This window comes from Hypanus sabinus, chromosome X1 (genome assembly GCF_030144855.1).
Source record: "Hypanus sabinus isolate sHypSab1 chromosome X1, sHypSab1.hap1, whole genome shotgun sequence".
NCBI classification, from domain to species: domain Eukaryota; kingdom Metazoa; phylum Chordata; class Chondrichthyes; order Myliobatiformes; family Dasyatidae; genus Hypanus; species Hypanus sabinus.
Genome location: NC_082738.1, coordinates 45,310,448 through 45,336,352, shown reverse-complemented (window position 1 = coordinate 45,336,352; position 25,905 = coordinate 45,310,448). Strand labels below are relative to the sequence as shown.

The 25,905-nt window shown below is 42.0% G+C and overlaps 1 protein-coding gene across 1 annotated transcript in view; it reads left to right on the top strand.

The window, feature by feature from the left end:
* The window catches only part of etv4 (ETS variant transcription factor 4), a 114,843-nt gene that overhangs the window by 52,714 nt on the left and 36,224 nt on the right, over positions 1-25,905 (top strand). The window contains exons 8-9 of the mRNA XM_059956531.1: positions 1,407-1,657; positions 19,398-19,466. Coding sequence (XP_059812514.1) covers positions 1,407-1,657; positions 19,398-19,466 — 320 coding nt within the window. The remainder of the gene's footprint in view (positions 1-1,406; positions 1,658-19,397; positions 19,467-25,905) is intronic.

Below are 25,905 nucleotides of genomic sequence, written 5' to 3'. Positions count from 1 at the left end.
ATTTTAGCAACATTGATAAGTTTTGCATATTGGTTCTTCCAGGTTTTGCTATTTTCAATCTTAAACACATTGAATAAAGCTGTGATGAAGGGATTAAGAAACCGAACAGATGTATGGCATTCCATTGCTTGAACCTGTTCAATAAAGTCATGGATGATTGTTTACCTCAATTCTTCTTTCCCATATCAACCCAATAACCCCTGAATACACACAAACCTATCAATCTTTGCTTTGAGTACGTGTAAATGGTCCTCTATCTAAGTGGTAGAGAAAGTCACAACTTCACTATCCACTGGATAATGTCTTCCGATGTCTTCTAATCTCATTCCAGACTAGCTCCAGAAACAATCATCAATTGTAAATTCAGAGGCTGCCTAATTTTTTTCTTTAAAATTTCAATTAACTTAGACACCAAAATCCATTAAAGGACAGCCTGAAAATATTTTCCATTGATCATATAAGGACATGGGAAAAGAGAAGCAGGAGCAATGCGAACCTCCCCCATTGCTCAGTAAGATATCGGCTGGTCATACACTTCACATTCATGTTCCCACCCACTTCCTTTTCCTTTGATCTTTTTGGTATCAAAGATATATTGATCTCAACTTCAATAAACTCTATCATTCAATATATGATTAACAACATTTGCACGTGAAGATGATATGCATACCAAAAACAACAATATTCTTATAGCGTGTAAACATTTGAGAAATTTCAGAAGTAACTGTATTGGTATCTGATCCTGTGCTTGTGCCTAGCTGTTAGGGAGTAGTTATGTTGATAAGATGTTATTCCAGTATGAGATACGTTAGCTAAAAAAAATCCTTGCCCAGTTTTATATCCAGACACTTGATATACTTTAGATAAAATAGGAAAAGGGATCTTAACATATAAACAACAGTAGACCATTCAGCCCCTCAAACAGATTCTACCACTCAGTTCAATCTTGCTGATAAAATTTCTTAATCCCATATACATAGAACAGTACCGTAGAGGAGCAGGCTTTTCAGACTGCTCTGTCTGCTCCAGCCAGACTACATGCCACCTACCAAATTTGGTCCCATTAATACCATTGCCTAATCAAAATAGACATAAGTATCTGGATTTGTGAATATGATGGAAGGAGAGCTTCAACAAAATAATAATAATATATGGATTTTGGATAATGCTGATTTGATAAGCTGTATGTTTTTCTCTTCCATTTTCTTCCAGATAATGAGATACCTATTTAGAGTTATATTAAAAAAAAGGATATGTTAACGGTTTTTAAGACAGATGATCTAAGGAGATTGCTAAGGCCATTGGGAACAAGGCTAGATTATGAAAGTCAGGAAAGAGGTGATGGATAAATCAGTATCCACAACTCTTGTACTTACAGTAATCATCAATTTCATATTTGTTCTCAGCTCGCAGTTTCAGCAACAGCCTTTGGAGCTTTGCCACCGTTTTCCCTCTTCCCAAACCATGAACAGGGAAGCACCTCTGGGATACCAGCAGCAGATGTCTGAGCCCTGTGTCTCATACCCACAGCACAGTTACAAGCAGGAATATCACGACCCGATGTATGAACAGGGAAACCCAGGCAATGCTGGAAGCCAGCGTTTCTCCCACTCCATGATCATCAAGCAAGAACCTCCAGATTATGCATATGACCCAGGTAAGACAGTTTCTAGGGCCAATCAGATGTTCTGGTTAGGCAACAAAACATGGTCCAATCTCTGTGGAAGGAAGTTGGAAAGGCTGGCCAGATACTTTAAAGATGATGGAATTTTTCATAATCAATGTTTGGATCCCAAGGAAAGGAAGTGATCTATGTTTTCCATTGTATTAGTATAGACCTATATTGTTGAAGGAAGATGTCATACAGCAGGGACAGATTAGTAGAGGAATTTTTAATGTTGTAGATGTTGAGTGTTATAACTATCTTCTCATATGTAACAGTGAATGAGTTAACGACTCAGAGGTCAGCTTCTGAATATGTATGTCATCTGCAGCTGGTCTACTGTGTTGAACAGCTTCCCATTGTCCTGCAGATCAGTTAAACCTGAACTAAACCCATCAGTGCAGAAGAAGAGCCAGGAGAATGAGGAAGTCTTGTTTACCACTGCTCTGCACTGAGATTGGATTGGTTGCTTTGGACACCATCAAGAATCAAATGGAGCTGAATTCTGTGGGTGGGCAAACTCAAGGTCTGTGCTCCACATTCCCTTCCCAGTGATGGTGTCAAAGAATTTAGGATGAAAAAGGTTACTCATTATGCTCCCATTTATTTTAAATTTCCTCAAATTCATCACTTCACATTTAAATTCAATTTGCTGCCTTCTGCTCAGGTGACCAGGAAATTTATATCTTCCAATAGTGTAACTTTTTCCTTCTTTTGATCAACCAGGCAACTACTTTTTGTATCATACAGAATCTTCTTTATCACGTCACATAGATATTCGAAAAAACAAGAGAACAAAAATAACCTCCCAGTCACAACACCAGCTGTTCACCATTACTCTCTATGATTTGCCAGAGAGTGAGGTTGGATTCAATTTGCCACTCTCTTTTCAGTACTAAGGCCATTCACTTTTTGGACCAGCCCATCATGATGGGACATCATTATTTCAGATGCTGAAATAGTTAAATATCTCATTTATAAAGCATCACTTTTATCATTTAATGTAAGCAGTGAAATAGTAACTACTGAGCAATTTGGAGGGATCATAAGCAATCTATTTTCAACTTGAGTGATAGCGGTTAACTGTAAGTTGAAAGCTACTGAGCATTTTTAATTGTCGTCAATTAAATTCATGACAACAAGATTTGGCAAAGTGATTACATCAAATCTGTAGATCATCTTCCAACTTCCTCCAGGGAGATAAATAATGCTTGGACTTTTTCCACTTAAACTTCATCACAACAACTTGTAACAGGTTGAATATGTACCAAATTCTGGCTTTCCAGTGTAGAAGGTTAACTTGACACAATAGAAGTCCAGAGGCCTGGACTGTCAACCCAGGGACCTAAATTCTAATCCCACCAATACAAATGTGGACAACACACACAAAATGCTGGTGGAATGCAGCAAGACAGGAAGCATCTATAGGGAGAAGCGCTGTCGACATTTCGAGCCGAGACCCTTTGTCAGGACTAACTGAAAGGAAAGATAGTAAGAGATTTGAAAGTGGGGGGGGGAGGGGAAATACAAAATGATAGGAGAAGATCAGAGGGGGTGGGGTGAAGCTGAGAGCCAGAAAGGTGATTGACAAAAGGGAAACAGAGCTGGAGAAGGGAAAGGATCATGGGACGGGAGGTCTAGGGAGAAAAAGGGGGAGGGGAGCACCAGAGGGAGATGGAGAACAGGCAGAGTGATGGGCAGAGAGAATAAAAAACAAAATATATCAGGGATGGGGTAAGAAGGGGAGGAGGGGCATTAACGGAAGTTAGAGAAGTCAATGTTCATGCCATCAGGTTGGAGGTTACCCAGCCGGTATATAAGGTGTTGTTCCTCCAACCTGAGTGTGGCTTCATCTTGACAGTAGAGGAGGCCTTGGATAGACATATCAGAATGGGAATGGGACGTGGAATTAAAATGTGTGGCCACTGGGAGATCCTGCTTTCTCTGGCGGACAGAGCATAGGTGTTCAGCAAAAAGGTCTCCCAATCTGCGTCGGGTCTCACCAATATATAAAAGGCCACACCGGGAGCACCGGATGCAGTATACCACACCAGCCGACTCACAGGTGAAGTGTTGCCTCACCTGGAAGGACTATCTGCGACCCTGAATGGTGGTGAGGGAGGAAGTGTAAGGGCAGGTGTAGTACTTGTTCTATGAATATCCAGTCCCTATATACCTTCGTCCCCCACCAGGAAGGTCTCAAAGCTCTCCGCTTCTGTTTGGATTCCAGACCTAACCAATTCCCCTCTACCACCACTCTCCTCCATCTAGCCAAGTTAGTTCTTACTCTCAATAATTTCTCCTTTGGCTCCTCCCACTTCCTCCAAACCAAAGGTGTAGCCATGGGCACCCGCATGGGTCCCAGTTATGCCTGCCTTTTTGTTGGCTTTGTGGCCTATATGGGTATCCGTCCCCCTCTTTTCCTTCGCTACATCAACGACTGCATTGGCGCTGCCTCCTGCATGCATGCTGAACTCGTTGATTTCATTAACTTTGCCTCCAACTTTCACCCTGCCCTCAAATTTACATGGTCCATTTCAGACACCTCCCTCCCCTTTCGTGATCTTTCTGTCTCCATCTCTGGAGACGGCCTATCTACTGATATCTACTATAAGCCTACAGACTCTCACAGCTACCTGGGCTATTCCTCTTCCCACCCTGTCTCTCGCAAAAATGCTATCCCCTTCTCACAATTCTTCCGTCTCCGCCACATCTGCTCTCAGGATGAGGCTTTTCATTCCAAGACGAAGGAGGTGTCTTCCTTTTTTAAACAAAGGGGCTTCCCTTCTTCCACCATCAACTCTGCTCTCAAATGCATCTCTCCCATTTCCCGCACACCTGCTCTCACCCCATCTGCCGCCATCCCACCCAGGATGGGGTTCCCCTTGTCCTCACTTACCACCCCACCAGCCTCCAGGTCCAACATATAATTCTCCGTAACTTCCGCCGCCTCCAACGGGATCCCACTACCAAGCACATCTTTCCCTCCCCCCCCCCTTTCTGCTTTCCACAGGGATCGCTCCCTACGCGACTCCCTTGTCCATTCATCCCCCCCCCCCCATCCCTTCCCACCGATCTCCCTCCTGGCACTTATCCTTGCTAACGGAACAAGTGCTACACCTGCCCTTACACTTCCTCCCTCACTACCATTCAGCTTAGAAGCTTAGAAACAGAGGGCTATGGGTAACCCTAGGTAATTTCTTTGTGGGCCAAAGGGCTTGTATTGTGCTGTAGGTTTTCTATGTTTCTTTCATCTTCTCAAGCAGTAATTTGGGATGTGGAATAAATGCTGGTGATACCTAAATCCAAAAAAAAATAAGAGGGCTGTTGAGAGTTAAACCATACAGACAGACATACTTTATTGATCCCGAGGGAAATTGGGTTTCGTTACAGTCGCACCAACCAAGAATAGTGTAGAAATATAGCAATATAAAACCATAAATAATTAAATAATAATAAGTAAATTATGCCAAGTGGAAATAAGTCCAGGACCAGCCTATTGGCTCAGGGTGTCTGACACTCCGAGGGAGGAGTTGTAAAGTTTGATAGCCACAGGCAGGAATGACTTCCTATGACGCTCAGTGTTGCACCTCGGTGGAATGAGTCTCTGGCTGAATGTACTCCTGTGTCTAATCAGTACATTATGGAGTGGATGGGACTCATTGTCCAAGATGGCATGCAACTTGGACAGCATCCTCTTTTCAGACACCACTGTCAGAGAGTCCAATTCCACCCCCACAACATCACTGGCCTTACGAATGAGTTTGTTGATTCTGTTGGTGTCTGCTACCCTCAGCCTGCTGCCCCAGCACACAACAGCAAACATGATAGCACTGGCCACCACAGACTCGTAGAGCATCCTCAGCATCGTCTGGCAGATGTTAAAGGACCTCAGTCTCCTCAGGAAATAGAGACGGCTCTAACCCTTCTTGTAGACAGCCTCAGTGTTCTTTGACCAGTCCAGTTTATTGTCAATTCGTATCCCCAGGAATTTGTAATGCTCCACCAAGTCCACACTGACCCCTTGGATGGAAACAGGGGTCACCGGTGCCTCAGGTCCACCACCAGCTCCTTAGTCTTTTTCACATTAAGCTGCAGATGATTCTGCTCGCACCATGTGACAGAGTTTCCCACCATAGCCCTGTACTCAGCCTCATCTCCCTTGCTGATGCATCCAACTATGGCAGAGTCTTCAGAAAACTTCCGAAGATGGCAAGACTCTGTGCAGTAGTTGACGTCCGAGGTGTAGATGGTGAAGAGAAAGGGAGACAGGACAGTCCCCTGTGGAGCCCCAGTGCTGCTGACCACTCTGTCTGACACACAGTGTTGTGGTGTTGCATATGATAGATATAAAAATTATTAATAGGTCTGTGCTGTTACTGAAACCTTGCTGAACATTGTGCATCACCTTTTGCGCCATAGAATAGAAAGAGGCAACAGGATGGTTCATATTGTTTATTGCTTACTTAGTAAAATGCAAATACAAATGTCAAGTATGACTCAACAGTCTACGTATAGCTCATCTTAACAATGAATGTCAATAAGCATTCATGGTGAAATCCAGCCTGTAGTTTCTTACAGGTAGTTTTGCAATTTGTTTTTAGCTATATGATTCAGAATATGGGAAACAGGAAAGACAATAGTAAGGAGCAAAATTAGTATTAAGGAAAGTAAATCTTAAATCTAAAAATACAAATCAGCAAAATAATTGTGCACAAAGGAAAGATTTTATTCCAGGCAACATGAAGAGACATGTCACATCTTCCCAGATGCTTCCAAGTTGAAGTATTTGCATAAGGTGATATGCAGGCTTGTTCGGTTGTAATTTAATTAAAGACAAATAGTTGAGGTATTTGCTGTATTTGAGATCGGGGCAGGTGCACTGAAGCCAACTGGGAGCACTGGCAGGTGAACTTGAACAATTTTATTGACATCACAGCACTATCAACAGCAGGAAATTGTTCCATCTCTCAAACTCTTCCCTGTCCACCTCCTTTGGTCATGTGATCAAAACATGATTTCATGTTGCTTTCCTGTATTACAGTGCATACAGCAGCTACCAGAGCCACTCCTCCACAGTTCTCACGACAACCTGACAATTCAGTTTGGAAAGTATTATTTTCTGTTTGGTTAATCTGCTCACTCGCTTCACAGAAGCATGGGTCAACTTCATAGATCCAGGGCCGCTGTCTGGTTCCACCCTGATGAAGGGTCTCGGCCCAAAAAATCTGCTGCTCATATCCCTCCATGGATGCTGCCTGACCTGCTGAGATCCTCCAGTAGTTTGTGCGTATTGCTTCAGATCTCCAGCATCTCTCTTGCGTCTCTGGTTCTGGCAGCTGATTTCTTGGATAACCCCCTTCTGCAGTCTGGCACTGGTCATACAGAAAGAGAATGACCTCAGCCTGTGACTACTGAGACGTGGCGTGAGCTTGTGATGTCCTGCAGTAAGGAAATGGTATGATTACTGGGTCAAGGGATATGGCAGGAAGTTCCAAATCCTAGGCTTTCCTCTTGGGATGTAACAGAGGCTTACATCTGCTCCAATGTGACCCAATAATAATCTTGACTCAAGATGAAGGAACAGTGCTTTTAAACAGGCCAGTTACACACATTTTTATCAAGCATCTTCCTGTCTATGTCACCAAGATGGAAACTGTTCCTAAATCAGCCAAAAAAACGGTATGCTATAGTGGGTTTCTAGGGTTGGTTGTTTCTCCCAGTACTCTGTCTTTGCTAATAATGCTATGTGAGCTAAATATATCTGACTTCAAGTGACACAAAATACCATTGTGATCCCCTTTAACACTTTTTCTAAAATAGTTCCTTGTACTGTCTAATGTGCTCAGTAGGCTTTGTCACACTGTAATTTAAGACGGGCCAACAGTTTATGCAAGAACTCAGTTGGAGAATTCGATTGACGTAAACACTCATTTTTTTTCTTCAACAGCCCAATTCTGTTGAATTTGCAGTTTATAATAGCTGCCAACTGTTACAATGGATAGCCTAGAAATTGGACTGTATCTGTTTTTAGTGTGCTGCGTTTAGTACTAATGCATATTCAGATTCCCTGCACAATCAAATTGCGACATTGACCAAAGGACTGTCTCAAATGGCAACAGAGGCGAGAGCTAGGGTCTTGCATCGCAATCCCAGCTCAATACTGATCTTAGATAGCATCTGTGTGGACTTTTCACATCCTGCCTGTGACTGCCTGGGTTTCTTTCAGATGTACCCATTTCCTTCTACATTCCAATGACTTGCAGGTTGGTAGGTTAATTGACTATCGTAAATTACCTCTAGTGTATAGGTAGGTGGTTATATCCAAGGAGAGTTGAATGTGGGGAGAATAAAAAAACATTAGGAATGAAGATTTGTCTAAATGGGTATTTGCTGTTTGGTGTAGATTCGGTGGGCCAAATGGCCTATTACTGTGCTCTATCTCTCTGTGACGTTACCTATAATATTAAGAAGAGCTCTCATGAGCATGCAAGTATAATTAATGGTTACCTGCACTTTGGAAAGCCAACAATGCTGGCAAGTCTCAAAGCCCGAGCTGATGCTTTATCTTGCCATTGAAGTCAAGCTCACTTTCCTTTAAAAGTAAAGTACCCGCGACCTATGTGATGCTGTGACAGGCAGCAAATTCAGAATCAGGAGCGGGTTTATTATCACCTGTTGTTTTGCAGCAGCAGCTTAGTGCGTTTAGGAGACCCAGCAGAGATCTGGTGCGCCTTCTGGAAGCACCCAGCGGTGAGGAAGTAACCGTAACCTCCACAGAGGCAGGAGTCCAGGCACAAGAGAGTCTGACAACCCTGGAATCGTGGAAAAACGTTTGAAAACACAGGCCACTGGAGAGATTGAGCTGGGATGTGGTGTCTCTGTGGGAGCTTTTGCTACCTGCCCAGAGGTCTCCAACCCACACTAAAAAGCCACCACAATCATAGAGAAGCCGCCAGTAATGGAGAACTGCTGGTGGAGAATCTCAGCAGCAAAGTAACTGAAGAAAGCACTTTCTGTTAGTTGTTGTGGACCTTGGGAGCTATTTAAATAGCCTGCAGTCACTTCAGCAGGCAGCCATCAGATCTTCCAATGTCAGCAGAGTGTACCTTTAAACAGCGATAAAAGCAATAGACTTGGATAATGCGCTTTGAACTCTATTGAGACTGTTCTAATGTGATCAAATGTTCCAGCTTCCTCTCCAGTTCATGGCGGTATGAACAGATATGAGCCGTGCAAATAATATTGTCATTAAGTGTGCACCACCTGATGCAGGAAAAATGGCAGGTGTGCGAATGTGAATTGCACACAAAGTCCCCAGTCTAATCCCGCATTTGGCAGTTTCACCCAGAAATGACTGGCAGCACAGCCTATTCGAGGCCAAGTCAAGTTTGGGCAAATAGCATATAAACAAAAACAATGCTGCTGATTCCAATCTCGGAACACTTTCCACAAACTTCTCATAGCTGTTCTTGATAAGAACGGGATTTGAATTTTGTCCAGAGTACTCAATGGTAAATTTTATTTAAAAATGTGTTTGTTTATTTAGCGATACAGTGCAGAATAGGCCCTTCCGGCCCACCGAGCCGCACCGCCCAGCAACCCTTCGATTTAACCCTAGCCTAATCCCAGGACAATCTACAATGAGCAATTAACCTACTAACCGATATGCCTTTGGACTGTGGGAGGAAACCTACGTGTTCACAGGAAGAACATACAAAACTTTCTTGTAGAGAAAACCGGAATTGAACGCTGAACACAAGATGCCCTAGCTGGTAATAACATTGCCAGGTTTATTGTTTAACTAAACTTTGTTTATTTTCACTGAAAGACTGTGGTTTTGTTTCTGGTTCTCTTTGTATTTTCCACCTTTAAGGGAGCCCTATTGTTTCCTGCCAAAGTTGCAAGGCCAAGTTAATTATTTAGGAAAAACTTGTGAACAGACTGCCTGTCTGTCTACCGTTGCTACCCTTCAGGTAAATTTACGAAGCTTGCAGCACTTACCGCTCCCACTGACACTTTGTTCCATTATCTTCAGTGACTGCCTCACCTCTGGGAACAACCAGTAGGGGCTTGTTTTTCTGTGAATGGAGGCTGCAGCATTTCATTCATAAAATGGAGGTTGGAAAGGCTAGAATTCCGGCTGGGATTTCTGTGGTGTAGAGTTTCACCAGACGTTTCCTCTATAAGGGCGCATGATTTCAGGGTTAAACGAGCATGCTTAGTAAAATTGGAGATGGTGTTAAAACAGCCCAGCTACAAAGGTTTTGACCAGATGTTAGTTCAGCTGCAGCCCATTGCTTAGATTTACCTCAACCTTGCTGAATAAATAACACATTTTCTGTCTTTAATTTGTTCTTACTCTTGTTGAAAATTTACTTGTGGATAAAGGTAACCTGGGACATCACGTCCTGTTATTCAATTTTCCCATGTGGGCACTGTGCGGCTACAGCTATTTGTGCTCAGGAGACATCACAGCAGATCCCCAGTTAGCTCTTGCCTACCATCCCATGCCCTCATTTACAGGAGGTTTTTGAGGGTTTATTAGATAGAAAGGTAACCTGTATTTCTATAGAAATGTTCACTGCCTCAGAACTCCACAAATCAGTTTACAGTTGTTGAAATGTTCTGAACACAAGAGATTCTGCAGATGCTGGAAACCTTGGGCAACACACACAAAATGCTGGAAGAACTCAGCAAGTCAGGCAGCATCTATGGAGGGGAATGTACAGTTGCCATCAGCCGTTTATTCCCCTGCCTGGCTTGTTGAGTTTCTTAAGTATTTTTCAAGAAACACTTCTTGAACTGTACTCAATGGTGCTACTTAGGTAACACAGGAAGAAGTTTGTGCGTGGTAAGCTCCTATAATCTCATAACTCATTTTTACAACATAGGAGGCCATTTGGCCCATTGAATTCATGCTGGCTGTCAGATCAATCCCAGCAATCCCATTCATCCCCCATCAACTCCATCCTGATTAGAGATCATTTACTGTAGCCAATTTACCAGAAAGAAGACCAAAGCCTCCCAGGGGAAACACATGCAGTCACAGAGGAATATGCAGACTCCACATACTCCGATTGAAACTCTGACAGCTGTGGGAAGCAGCACTAGATGTTCAATAAGTATCTTCCCAAAGCAAAATGGTAGATAAGCAGATACTCTGCATAAATGATGAACATTGTTCAGGATGCCGGGGAAAATTCCTCAACTCTGCTTTAGCTAGAGTTATGGGATCTCTCACATCCACCTGATCCAGAGACCCAAGTTGAGTCTCTTATGCTGCTACTGCACTGTAACACAATAGTGTGTGCGAAGTCTGGTTGGGCTGTAGGGATAATACAGTAAAACACACAAAATGCTGGAGGAACTCAGCAGGCCAGCAGCCTGAAAAAAACAGACAGCATTTCAGGCTGAGACCCTTCACCAGCATCAAGGCTCTCCTGAGGAAGGGTCTCGGCCCAAAACATCAACCATTCCTTTCCATAAATGCTGCCTCCACAGATAGCACTTTCTGTGTGTTTCTCTGGGTTTCCAGCAACTGCAGAATCTCTTTTAGTATCTTCTGCAAGGGGAGAAAGGAAGATGACCCAGGCCAAAAAAAGTTGTATTCCTTCTCTGGGCCATTTTGAAGCAGCTGGTCTCAGCTGAGTGACCACTTGGGTTCTGCAACCACTTCCTACACAGGCTAGAGAGAGAAAGGAAAAGACAGAGTTAAGCTTCTGGTTATTTTTCAGCGGCTCTTGTTCGGATGTGTTGCTGTAACAGGTTTGGCTATGAGAGATGGTGATGTTCTAAACAGTGGAGTGGCTTTGGGGCTGTATCAGCTTTTTTGTGCCTATTTATTAGGTCATGCCATTACAGACTCTGAATATAAATTACTGACTGAATCCAATAAAATCAAAAAGACTCATGGAATTCCTGTGGTGTGGTAGGAGTTAAAACCACATAAGGAAGACAAAAGGATACATTTTACAGAGCAGTGGCCCAGTTCAGAGGAGGACTTGGAAGAGTGGTAGATATAACAACTTTGACATCTGGCCATTGAAACAGTAAAGTATCCCAAGGTATTTCACAAACACAAGAGATTCTGCAGATACTCAAAATCTACAAGTCAGGCAGGATCTATGAAGGAGCATAGACAGATGATGTTTCAGTCTGAGACCTTTCATCAGGGCTGAAAAGAATAGAAAGTATTTCACAGGAATATTGTCACTGAGAGTTTGATACTATACTGAGCTCCGTGGGTAGATGCCTGGTCAAAACTTCACTGGTGTTGGCTGAATCTCAGATGATGAGGAGGAGGCGTACAGGAGCGAGGTAGCTCGGATGGTTGAGTGGTGTTGCAACAACCTCACATAACATCAGTAAGACCAAGGAACTGATTGCAGGTTTCAGGAAGGGAAGTCAGGAGAACACACACCAGTCCCCATTGTGGGGTCAGCGGTGGAAAGCGTGAGTAACTTCAAGTTCCTCGGCATCAACATCTCAGAGAATTTGTCCTGGCCCAACATATTGATGCAATTACAAAGTAGGCACACCAGTGGCATTACTTCATTTGGAGTTTGAGGAGATTTAGTATGTCAACAAAGTCTCTTTAGCAAATTTCTACAGAGCATGTTGTCTGGTTGCATTACTGCCAGGTGTGGAGGCTCCAATGCGTAGGATCAAAGGAGGCTGCAGAGGGTTGTACTCAGCCAGTTCCATTGCGGGCACAAGCCTCCCCACTATTTTAAAATGGTGATGCCTCAAGAGGCTACATCCATCATTAAGGACCCCCCACCATCCAGGATATGTCCTATTCTCATTGCTACCATCACGGAGGAGTACAGGAGCCTAAAAATGCACACCCGATGTTTTAGGAACAGCTTCTTTTTCTCCCGTCATCAGATTTCTGAATGGTCTATGAAGCCATGAATACTACCTCACTATGCTTCTTTTGCACTAGTTACTTGTTTTTTTTATTGTAACTTGTAGTTTTTATGCCTTGTAATGTACTGCTGCCACAGAACAAATCTCACAACATACGTCAGTTATAATAAACCTCATTTTGATTCTGAATGTCTTAAAGGGGTGAAAATGTATAATAGAAAAAGTTAGAAGTTAGTTTCAGAGCTTAGGACTTCAGCTGCTGAAGGCTGACAGCCAGCAGTGGAGCAGTTAAAATCAGGAATACTTACCAGTGCAGATTTGAATGACTATAGCTATCCCAAAGACAGGTAGAGTTAATGAACTGGGGATTGAAATCAGATGATGGAGGGATTGAAGTCGAGTATAAAAACTGTAAAGTGGGACATTATTTAATCGGGAGCCACAAAGCTCTGGGTTTTAGGAGAAAAAGACAATACAAGTTAAGGCACAGGCAGCAGTGTATTGGCTGGGTTGAAATTATATTGATGCTGAGTACTCAACAACCACTTTGCAGCTTCCCACCACAAGTCTCCCCAGAGTCTTTTGGATACTGCCACCAGTGTCCCGGGCACTCACCTTACCCCAAACTCTGCGCCTCCCCAAATATTGAAGTTGCATATTAATGACAAAAAGTTATCAGACTTTCTCCTCCTATTCTGCCAATGATGAATGATTGGGAGCTCCAATGGAGCAGGAAATCCAACTTTCTGCATCAAGATCCTATGCTATCACCACCTCATTACATGGGCAAAAAAAAACAGTAACAACCAAATAGGGAATTTTAAGTTGCAAAGCTATTTTTGAGCCTCTTTCCTCACTCTCCTGTTGTTCTTCAAAATAGAAATAATAGCTTTTTCCTTTTCTAAGTAAGGGATGGTAAGGCTGAGACTGGAACCCTTCCTGCATTCCCTAATAAAATGAGGGAAGCAAATTGCACATCTGGAAGTCTTCCAAACTCATATTTGAAAAGGATGGATGGTAAAGCTGGGTGGTGACTAATCCAATGTGCTCTATAATTATACTTTTGTACACATCACTTCTCCAAATTCTCTGTGAAATCAAGCACAGGAATTCTTCTTTGATATGTGGCTTGTGTTATGTCTTAATGGAAAAAAATCATTATGAATGGAGAGGTATTAGGAGGGGATTTCCTACTGTGCGACCTTTGCATTGAATAGATTCCCTTTTATGGTCTGAATTTATGAATACATAAATTGTTTATACACCAGTTTTAGTCCAGGCGTGCACTTCAGTTTTCATAGCTGATTAACTCTGTGATGACCATAAGGAAGAAGAACTTAGTTTGCTAGTAGATGTGTCTTCAGGTCTCCCCCCATGGCTCAGTGATAAAATGTACAGTATCGTATGGAAAAATAAATACCTGCATTTACTGTATGAGGAGAAGTTATTGTGGAAGTCACACAATGTTGCTTTCAAAGGTGCAGTGCACCTTCAGGCTGTGGATTAATCTTTCTCCGTGCAGTTATGTCAGAGGTACTTGAAACATTGTGAACTTCAGATTGTCACAACATATGAAATATCCCAAAAGCTTTACACTTCGTTATAGGATCTAATTATGATTTTAATGTTTTGTATATTATTTTTCAGGATGCAACATTTATTAACCAAGCCAGCATTAATTGCCTCTCTGCAGCTGCCTCTGAGAAAGTGAGGCAAAATCTTAAAGCCCTATAATCCTGCTGGTGGAGGTGCTCGTCCAAATGTGGGAAGGCAGGGACTGTAGGATTAGACCCAGAGAAAATGAAAGAAATATCCCAGACTAAGGTGGTGTGGCTTGATGGGGAAGCTGCAGGTGATGGAGTTGCCATGTAGCTGCTGTTTTTAGAACATTACAGCACAGAAACGGGCCTTTTAGCCCTTCTTGGCTGTGCCAAACCATTTTTCTGCACAGTCCCACTAACCTGCACCTGGCTCATATCCATCAATACACCTCCCATCCACGTACCTGTCCAAGTTTGTCTTAAATGTTAAAAGCGAGCCCACATTTACCACTTCATCTGGCAGCTCATTCCACACTCCCACCACTCTCTGTGTGAAGAAGCCCCAACCCTAATGTTACCTTTAAACTTTTCCCCCTTTACCCTTAACCCATGTCTTCTGGGTTTTTTTCTCCCCTAGCTTCAGTAGAAAAAGCCTGCTTGCATTCACTCTATCCATACCCATCATAATTTTTATATACATCTATCAAATCTCCCCTCATTGTTCTACGCTCCAGGGAATAAAGTCCTAACCTATTCAACCTTTCTCAGTTACTCAGTTTCTCAAGTCCTGGCAACATCCTTGTAAACCTCCTCTGCACTCTTTCAACCTTATTAATATCCTTCTTGTAATTCAGTGACCAAAACGGCACACAATACTCCAAATTTGGCCTCACCAATGCCTTATACAACCTCACCATAACATTCCAACTCTTATACTCAATACCTTGATTTATAAAGGCCAATATACCAAAAGCTATCTTTACTATGCTATCTACCTGTGACGCCACTTTTAGGGAATTTTGTATCTGTATTCCCAGATCCCTCTGTTCTACTGCACTCCTCAGTGTCCTACCATTTACCTTGTATGTCTACCTTGGTTTGTCCTTCCAAAGTGCAATACCTCACACTTGTCTGTATTAAACACCATCTGCCATTTTTCAGCCCAGTTTTCCAGCTGGTCCAGATCCCTCTCTGCAAGCTTTGAAAACCTTCCTCACTGTTCATTACACCTCCAATCTTTTGTATCATCTGCAAATTTGCTAATCCAATTTACCACATTATCATCCAGATCATTGATATAGACGATAAATAACAATGGACCTAGCACTGATCCCAGAGAAGCAATCCTCCTCTACCACTCTCTGGCTTCTCCCATTGAGCCAATGTCTAATCCAATTTACTACCTCACCATGTGTACCTAGCGACTGAATCTTCCGAACTAACCTCCCATGTGGGACCTTGTCAAAGGTCTTACTGAAGTCCATGTAGACAACATCCACTGCCTTCCCTTCATCCACTTTCCTTGTAACCTCCTTGAAAAACTCTTAATAGATTTGTTAACCATGACCTACCACACACTTTTTTGTCCTCCTTTATTTGTACCAGTGTGTGCTTGAGGACTGCTGCAGGAGCAGTAATTAAGTCATACATAATTCAGCAGCAAATAAGGCCAGAAAACATACTGTAGGAGCAGATTAAGTCATTCAGCCCATCGAGTCTGCTCTGCCATTCCATCATAGCTGATTTATTATCCCTCTCAACCCCATTCTCCTGACTTCTCCCCATAATCTTTGACACCCTTACTAATCAAGAATTAATCAACTTCCACTCCAAATAGACCTAATGACTTGACCTCCACAGCCGTCTGTGGAAATGAATTCCACAGCCTCACTACCTCTGGCTAAAGAAATTCCTCCTCATCTCTGTTCTAAAGGGACATCATTCTGTTCTGAGGCTGTTGACGTCTCAACTTCTGGTCTCATAATGGAAGGAATGTCATTGGGGATGGATGGTTTCAGGATGGATGGGTTCATCTTTGTAAATACATTCAATGGCATGAGAGGGGAACTGGCCGAAGTTGACTGGAAAGTGACACCAGCAGGAAGGACAGCAGAGCAGCAATGGCTGGAGTTTCTGCGAAAAATGAGGGAAGTGCAAGACAGATATATTCCAAATAAAGAAATTTTCGAAGGGAAGAAGGACATTACCATGGCTGACAAGTGAAATCAGAGCCAAAGTAAAAGCAAAAGAGAGGGCATACAAGGAAGCCAAAGCTAGCGGGAAGATAGAGGATTGGGGAGCTTTTAAAAACTTGCAGAAGGAAACTAAGAACTTCATTCGGAAGGAAAAGATTAATTATGAGAGGAAGCTGGTGACTAATATCAAAGAAGATACTAAAAGCTTTTTTAAGTATATAAAGGGTAAAAGAAAGTCAAGGGTAGATATAGGATTAATACAAAATAATTCTGGAGATATTGTAATGAGAGATGTAGAGATGGCAGAGGAACTGAATGTGTATTTTGCATCACTCTTCACAGTGGAAGACATTTGCAGTATACCAGACATTCAAGAGTGTCAGGGAAGTGAAGTTTGTGCAGTGAAAATTATGACTGAGAAGGTGCTCAGGAAGCTTAATGGTCTGAGGGTGGATAAATCTCCTGGACCTGATGGAATGCACCCTTGGGTTCTGAAGGAAGTAGCTGAAGAGCTTGCAGAGACGTTAATGATGATCTTTCAAGAATCGATAGTTTCTGGCATTGTACTGGATGACTGGAAAATTGCAAATGTTACTCCGCTATTTAAGAAGGGTGGGAGGCAGCAGAAAGGAAACTATACACCTGTTAGCCTGACGTCAGTGGTTGGGAAGTTGTTGGAATCGATTTTTAGGGATGAGATTATGACATACCTGCATGCACATGACAAGACAGCCCAAAGGCAGCGTGGTTTCCTGAAAGGAAAATCCTGCCTGACAAACTTACTGCAATTCTTTGAGGAAATTCCAAGCAAGTAGACAAAGGAGATGCAGTAGACATGGTGCACATGGATTTTCAGAAGGCTTTTGATAAGGTGCCGCACATGAGGCTGCTTAGCAAGATAAGAGCCCATGAAATTACAGGGAAGTTACTAGCGTGGGTGGAGCATTGGCTGGTTGGCAGAAAACAGAGAGTGGGAATAAAGGGATCCTATTCTGGCTGGCTGCCGATTACCAGTGGAGTTCCACAGGGGTTGGTGTTGGGACCGTTAATTTTAACGATGTATGTCAATGATTTGGACAATGGTATTAAGGGATTTGTGGCTAAGTTTGCCAATGATACAAAGATAGGTGGAGGAGCGGGTAGTGTTGAGGAAACAGAGAGCCTGCAGAGAGACTTGGATAGTTTAGGGGAATGGGCAAAGAAGTGGCAAATGAAATACAATGTTGGAAAGTGTATGGTCATGCACTTTGGTGGAAGAAATAAACGGACAGACTATTCTTTAGATGGGGAAAGAATTCAAAGTGCAGAGATGCAAAGGGACCTGAGAGTCCTTGGGCAGGATATCTTAAAGGTTAACCTGCAGTTTGAGTCAGTTGTGAAGAAGATGAATGCAATGTTGGCATTCATTTCTAGACCTATAGAATATAAGAGCCGGGATGTGATGTTGAGGCTCTATAAGGCACACTTGGATTATTGTGTGCAGTTTTGGGCTCCTTAATTTAGAAAGGTTATACTGACATTGGAGAGAGTTCAGAGAAGATTCACAAGAATGATGCCAGGAATGAGCAGGTTACCGTATGAGGAACGTCTGGCAGCTCTTGGGCTGAATTCCTTGGAGTTCAGGAGAATGAGGGGGGATCTCATAGAAACATTCTAAATATTAAAAGGCCTGAACAGATTAGATATGGCAAAGTTATTTCCCATCGTAGGGTATTCTAGGACAAGAGGGCACGAATTCAGGATTGAAGGATGTCCTTTTAGAACTGAGATGCAGAGAAATTACTTTAGGCAAAGGGTGGCAAACCTGTGGAATTTGTTACAACGAGCGGCTGTGGAGGCCAAGTCATTGAGTGTATTTAAGGCAGAGATAGATAGGTTTTTGATTAGCCAAGGCATCAAAGGGTATGGGGTGAAAGCAGAGGAGTGGGAATGACTGGATGAAGTCAATCAGCCCATGATTGAATGTTGGAGCAGACTCAATGGGCCGAATGGCCTACTGCTCCTCTATCTTATGGTCTTATGTTCTAGAGCTGTGATTATTGAACTCCAACTAAATTATAATTATTGGAGAGTATATTATCTAGCACTACATATCTAATTTCCTTACAGGGATACTTAAAATGTGATTTTTTAAATCTGACTTTTTAAATTGTTTATAATATTTTAGCTTCTACTTTAATCAAAATATGTATGTTGCCACCTTTATTTAGCACTCTGTGTAATGTTTGAGAAGTTAATTAACATTACATCCTGGCTGACTGTGTGAGACTTTTACTTGGCTGGCCGCTCAGTCTGTTTGTTGTATCACACGTATGCTGGATGCCAGTGATCACTTTGACAGCACAAGGGGATCAGAATAGGAGAAGTTCTTGCATTGAAGTCTCTAGATCTTTGTAAGCAGCTTTTTTTAAGGTACTGGGAAGTATCATTTCTCCTCACTGCAAATTCTGAGTCAATTTGAAGCCCATTTGTAAAAGTTGAATTCATTGAGTAATGGAGATATTAAATAAGGGTGGAGTTATATCTAACATACACTCAGTGGCCACTTTATTAGGTGCCTCCTGTACCTAATAATGTGGACACTGAATGTCCGTTCATGTCATTTTTTGAATGTATGATTTTGCCCATTAACGAGGTATTTTCATCCACTGAATTGCCACTCAATGATTCTTTTTTTGTTGTTTGCATCCTTCTCTAAGCTTTATAGACAGTTATGTGCAAAAATCAAAGGAGATCAGCAATTTCTGAGATACTCAAATAACCCCATCTGGCACCAACAATCATTCCATAGTCAAAACCATTTAGATCACATTATTTCCCCATTCTGATGTTTGGTCTGAGCAGCAGCTGAATCTCTTGGTCTTTATGTTTTTATGCATGGAGTTGCTGCCACATGATTTGCTGATTATAGGTGTGCCTAATAAAGTGGCCATGGAGTGTATAATGCACATCACTTATTGCATGCATTATTTCTACAAATTTCTGTTTATAATTGCCATTTACTAATATTTGTCTGTACACTAATACTCAATTAAAGTAGGTAAGTTTATTGTTGTCTCTGCTGCTGAATTACTGGTGAAACTGCAGGACCTCGTTATAACCAACAAATATTTGTCTTTTCCCTAGATATTCCTGGCTGTCCCTCCATGTACATGCCTAATGAAGGTTACCTTACTCAGTCCAGCAATTCCAAAGGTAAAATCACAGAGTCAGTCAAGTAGCTCTTCTGTAAGAATATTTACTTCTAAAATCAGGATAGCTGTTTTACTGATACACAATGTCAATGATTTAAATCAAATGGGTTGTCCTCAAGGATTGAGTCTAATCTGAAGTCTACATTGTCTGCACAAGTGTCTTTATATTGGGAGCAGTCACTTCGACCACAGTGGGTTTTCAAGTTTCCTTTTTACATAAAAGAAGACTATTCAGTCCATCAACTTCATGCCCATTCTCAAAGCTATCTTTTCAATCTCATCCCCCCCACAATTCCCCTTACCTCATTCTCACACGTACCCATTACCACCCTCTGATTCTGCTATGACCCCCTTCATTTACAGCAGCCAAACATACCGTAATACCGTACCATCTTGCCTTTGGTTTGTGCTATGAAACTGAAGCAGCCAAGCAGAACCCACGTGGTCATATGGAGAATGCGCACACCACAAATTCAGCCCCAGAGGCCAGTATCGTACCTGGGTTGGCTAGAGCTGGAGATAACAGCATTAGACAATAGACAATAGGTGCAGAAGTAGACCATTCGGTCCTTCGAGCTTGCACCGCCATTCTGAGATCATGGCTGATCATCTACTATCAATACCCAGTTCCTGCCTTGTCCCCATATCCCTTGATTCCCCTAACCATAAGATACCTATCTAGCTCCTTCTTGAAAGCATCCAGAGAATTGGCCTCCACTACCTTCTGAGGCAGTGCATTCCAGACCCCCGCAACTCTCTGGGAGAAGAAGTTTTTCCTTAACTCTGTCCTAAATGACCTACCCCTTATTCTCAAACCATGCCCCCTGGTACTGGACTCTCCCAGCATCTGGAACATATTTCCTGTCTCTATCTTCCCCAATCCCTTAATAATTTTATATGTTGCAATCAGATCCCCTCTCAATCTCCTCAATTCCAGCGTGTACAAGCCCAGTCTCTCTAACCTCTCTGCGTAAGACAGTCCGGACAGCTCAGGAATTAACCTTGTGAATCTACGCTGCACTTCCTCTACAGCCAGGATGTCCTTCCTTAACCCTGGAGACCAGAAATGTACACAATACTCCAGGTGTGGTCTCACCAGGGCCCTGTACAAATGCAAAAGGATTTCCTTGCTCTTGTACTCAATTCCCTTTGTTATAAAGGCCAACATTTCATTAGCCTTCTTCACTGCCTGCTGCACTTGCTCATTCACCTTCAGTGACTGATGAACAAGGACTCCGAGATCTCTTTGTATTTCTCCCTTACCTAACTCTACACCGTTCAGATAATAATCTGCCTTCCTGTTCTTACTCCCAAAGTGGATAACCTCATACTTAATCACATTAAACATCATCTGCCAAGTATCTGCCCACTCACTCAGCCTATCCAAGTCACCCTGAATTCTCCTAACATCCTCATCACATGTCACACTGCCACCCAGCTTAGTATCATCAGCAAACTTGCTGATGTTATTCTCAATGCCTTCATCTATATCGTTGATGTAAATCGTAAACAGCTGTGGTCCCAATACTGAGCCCTGTGGCACCCCACTAGTCACCACCTGCCATTCCGAGAAACACCCATTCACTGTTACCCTTTGCTTTCTATCTGCCAACTAGTTTTCTATCCATGTCAATATCTTGCCCCCAATGCTATGAGCTCTGATTTTACCCACCAATCTTCTATGTGGGACCTTATCAAATGCCTTCTGAAAATCGAGGTACACTACATCCACTGGATCTCCCTTGTCTAACTTCTTGGTTACATCCTCGAAAAACTCCAATAGATTAGTCAAGCATGATTTGCCCTTGGTAAATCCATGCTGGCTCGGCCCAATCCTATCACTGCTATCTAGATATGCCACTATTTCATCTTTTATGATGGACTCTAGCATCTTCCCCACTACTGATGTTAGGCTGACAGGACGATAGTTCTCTGTTTTCTCCCTCCCTCCTTTCTTAAAAAGTGGGATAACATTAGCCATTCTCCAATCCTCAGGAACTGATCCTGAATCTAAGGAACATTGGAAAATGATTACCAATGCATCCAAGAATGCATCCGGTAGGCACTCTACAAGCTCCCTATCCTGGGGTCCAGCACCAACCTGATTCTCCCAGTTCACCTGCATGTTGAAATCCCCCATAACTACTGCGACATTTCCTTTGCCACATGCCAGTGTTAACTCCCTATTCAACTTGCACCCAATATCCATGCTACTGTTTGGTGGCCTGTAGACCACACCCATTAGGGTCTTTTTGCCCTTACTGTTCCTCAGTTCTATCCACACAGACTCTATTTCTCCTGATCCTATGTCCCTCCTTGCAAAGGACTGAATCTCATTCCTCACCAACAGGGCCACCCCACCCCCTCTGCCCACATTTCTGTCCCTACGATAGCACGTATACCCTTGTACATTCATTTCCCAGGTCTGATCTCCCTGCAGCCATGTCTCCGTTATCCCAACAACATCATAGTTACCCATTCGCACCTGAGCTTCAAGCTCATCTGCCTTATTTCTGACACCGTGCATTCAGATATAGAATTTTTAGACCATTTCTCCTCTCTCTGTTTAAATCGCTGCCTGTTGTGCTTAACCGAGCTCCCCGAATTCCCATCGGGCTATACGCCCCTTGAATTTTGTTGTCCTTCCTAAATTTACTTATTCTTTCTGCACATTTAACTCCATGTTCCGACAAACCATCCCTCTGTACATGTTCTGCCTCACCTTTCTCTACTACACACTTAATTTTTCGGAACCGTGTAGTCCCCACCTGTCCTTTATTCTTCACCTCGCTATCTTCTCTCGCATTCTGGATTCCTGCCCCCGCAAATTTAGTTTAAACCCCCCCGAGAAGCACTAGCAAACTTTCCTGCAAGAATGTTAGTACCGCTCCAGTTCAGGTGTAAACCGTCCCGTCGGAACAGATCCCACCTTCCCAGGAACAAAGCCCAATTATCTAAAAACCTGAAGCCCTCCCTCCTGCACCATCCTCTCAGCCACGTATTAATCTGTATAATCCTTCTGTTCCTTGCCTCACTCACACGTGGCACAGGTAGCAATCCTGAGATTGTTGCCCTGGAGGTCCTGCCCTTCAGCTTTGCACCTAACTCCCTGAACTCCCTATGCAAAACCTGTAGAGTTACTGTGTTGCCCAAATTTTGCGCAGTCCCAAGCTCCTGAATAATAATATTTTTAATTTAGTCAACAGTATTTACCCTGTTTTGTCAAATATTTTATAAAATGTAAGGATCAAGGATCAACTTTATTTGCCATATACATTTACATGTTTTTGGAATTTGTTGTGGTGTGTTGGCACAACATGTGATTTAAAAACAATATTTAACAATTATAAGAATTATATAAAAATGAAGTTAAAGTACAGATATGGAATAAAATAGGCATAAATACATAAATACCAGCATGTGAACGGCTTTATGAAAAGCAGTTTAAAATGTTTACAGTGCCATGCAGTGGCTAAGTAGAGTGGTTGATCAGATTAATGTGAATATGTTATTCAAGGAGATATTGATTTAAGCACTGGGATAACTCAGACTTTTTGCAATGTTTTGGCATAGACAAATAAATTGAACATAAATAACTTGTGATATTAAAGCTACGGGGTAATTGAACCTTCTAACAATTCATTCATAAATTTGTTTTTTGAATTTGACATTCCAATGTGAGCTTTTGATTAATTCTTAACTAGTTCTGTTTATATTTGGAAGATATGCTAGTTATCTAAATTTTTCCTAACTTCTCCCTTCCCTATTGGAAGGAGTAGCCTCACATACCCAAGGATCACGTGGTTATTTTTCAAGTAACGTCTTCAAAAGTGAGATTCGGCAAACAGTTTCATGATGAGAGCCATCATAGCTGGGCCTGACTCCTTTTACGGTTGTGAAAGACCGGGAAGAGACTGGGAGAAGGAACTTGGTCCCCTTCTTGGCTCAATCTCAATGAAGCCATTGTACCATCTCCACCAGTGCCAGAGCAGAGGTCAGACCGCACTGCACAGACATCACCCAGTTCACTGCAGTATGAGCAAGACATTTACCAATGGAGCTGTGGAGGAACTATTAAGCATATAAAAGACATCACTAAATATTGTGCAGTAGCTTCACTGCACCTCCTTATTCTGCTCAGCTTTCTTCAGTTTCCAAAAGGATAATTCAGTGGAGCAGTCATCTGGATATTAACATAAATAACAGTGTCTTATAAAACCATATATAAATCTCTGTAGACAAATGGCATACAGATGGGTCAGAGGCACATTTTAATTTTTAATCAGTACTACACACATAAATTTCTATAAAGGTTCCACTCTGTAAAGTTTCACTTGATAGGACAATGTTCTATTGTCCAACTCTCTTTAAAGAGATCAGTTTGTATTATTGAAAGGAATAGGTTGGAAATGGAGGGATATAGACCATGTGCAGGCAGGAAATGGAAGGATGTAGACTATGTGGAGGCAAATATGCAGTGTAAATAGGCATCATGGTTGACAGTGACAGTAAGCTGAAGGGCCTGTCCCTGTACTTTGCTGTTCCATGGTCTAATATTGGTTAGGCCACAAATGGATTAGTATTTACAGTTCAGGTTGCCAGACTATAAGAAGGATGTGATTATATTGGGGAGGGTGCTGAGGAGATTCACTGGGGAAGTTACCTGTAGTGGAGCATTTCTGTAATGAGGAGACACCGCCGGATAGGCTGTGTTTGATGTCCTTGGAGAGGAGGAGACTTGACAGTCATGCAAAATTATGAAGGCTATAGATAGGGAAGATTGAGAAACTTCTTTGCAAGCCTGGGGTACCTGAAACTAGCGGACAGTGGTTTAGGGGAAAGAGAAAGAGATTTAGAAGAGATCTGAGGAGAACCATTTCACCCAGAAAAAGTGCTTGGAATCTGGAATGCACTGGATTCGGTGGTGATGGAGGCAAGTATTTTCACAACATTCAATAAATATCCTAGAGAAGAATTTAAGTCACTCAGGCATGGAAAGGTACAGAGCAAATGCTGGTAAGTAGGATTCATATAGATAGGTACTTGATGGTTGGCATTGACATCATGGGTCAAAGGGTCTGTTCTGTGACATATACTTCTAAAAATCTCCTTCCTGTCTGGATTTCAAGCCTGAGCCAGAACAGAATTCACACCGGTTCCATACTGATTTTGGCAAGAGTTTTAAGATTCAAGATTTTAAGATTCAGTTTTATGATTGAAGATTGTTTATTGCCATTCTTCAGTACGTGAGTGTAAAGGAGAAGAAAATGATCGTAACTCTGGATTCAATGCAGCATGAGAAACACAATAAGCATAAAGAACACAATAAAACAAAAAACCACCCACACACACAATAAATAATAGAAGCAGTCCTGTAAAACACAATGTACAAGTAGCTGTTAAATACATGGAGTGATTGTATGTACGTAAAGTGACGCTAGGTGATGTGTATGTAGTGGTGTGTGGATTAATGGGTGGAGGTGTTTGGCAGTCTGATTGCTTTGGGAAGTCACTGTTTTTGAGACTAGTGGTTCTGGCGTGGATGCTGCATTAGTACTAAGATGGATGAAAAGCTATAAGAGGTTCTCCACTGCTTGGCATCCTACAGCTGATGTCTAAACAGTGTGCACTTTTGTTATGATCATTCTGAAGAGTAACTGCCCACAAAGAGCAATGCTGAATGCACCTTAATCCTAATGAGACAGTCTGTCATCAACCATGACTTTAGACACCCTGCTGGTTATCTGTTTTAAATTGCTATAGCAGAACCTCTTGTTATACATTCCAAATGGACTGGGTCCCCAGCGTATAATATAAATTGATAAATGGTCAGAAAACAAAACACATTTTGGACTTCTATGAATGGAATGTTGTTAATCTAGACATAGAAATAAATAGCCAGATTTAGTTGGATCTAAATTGAGTTCTGGGGTTCATTTGTGTCAGCATACAACGTTCTGCAGATAGCTTAGTCTGCAAAAATCCTGACAGGCAAGGTAAACTTAATGGATAAGCGAGCCTCCACTGTACATAGCTCTTTTTTAACCTTTACTGCTGACAAAAAAATCCTTTGCTTTACTCAAGGGTATTTGCTTACAGAAAAAAAAAATCAACAATAATCTATACATCAGTTAATATTTCTTAATGGCTTAGTTCAGTGGCTACAAAGGTTTTGGTTAATATCTTAAAAAAACTGTAAGGAAGCAGTAACATTTAATAGGGAATTGAAAGGCAAGATTTTTTTAAAAAGTCTTATATTAAATGTCAACAAACTGGGTAGCCAAAATTTACATGTGACTTGAAAGGAGGAGTATAAAGGATAAGTTTCTCACACCTTTTGAAGATTGTTTTCATCTAATTGCAATTTTGTCCACTACAGTATTTGGAAATGATTAATTTCATAAGAAACAAAAATTATACTGTGGTTGTAACCCCAAAGA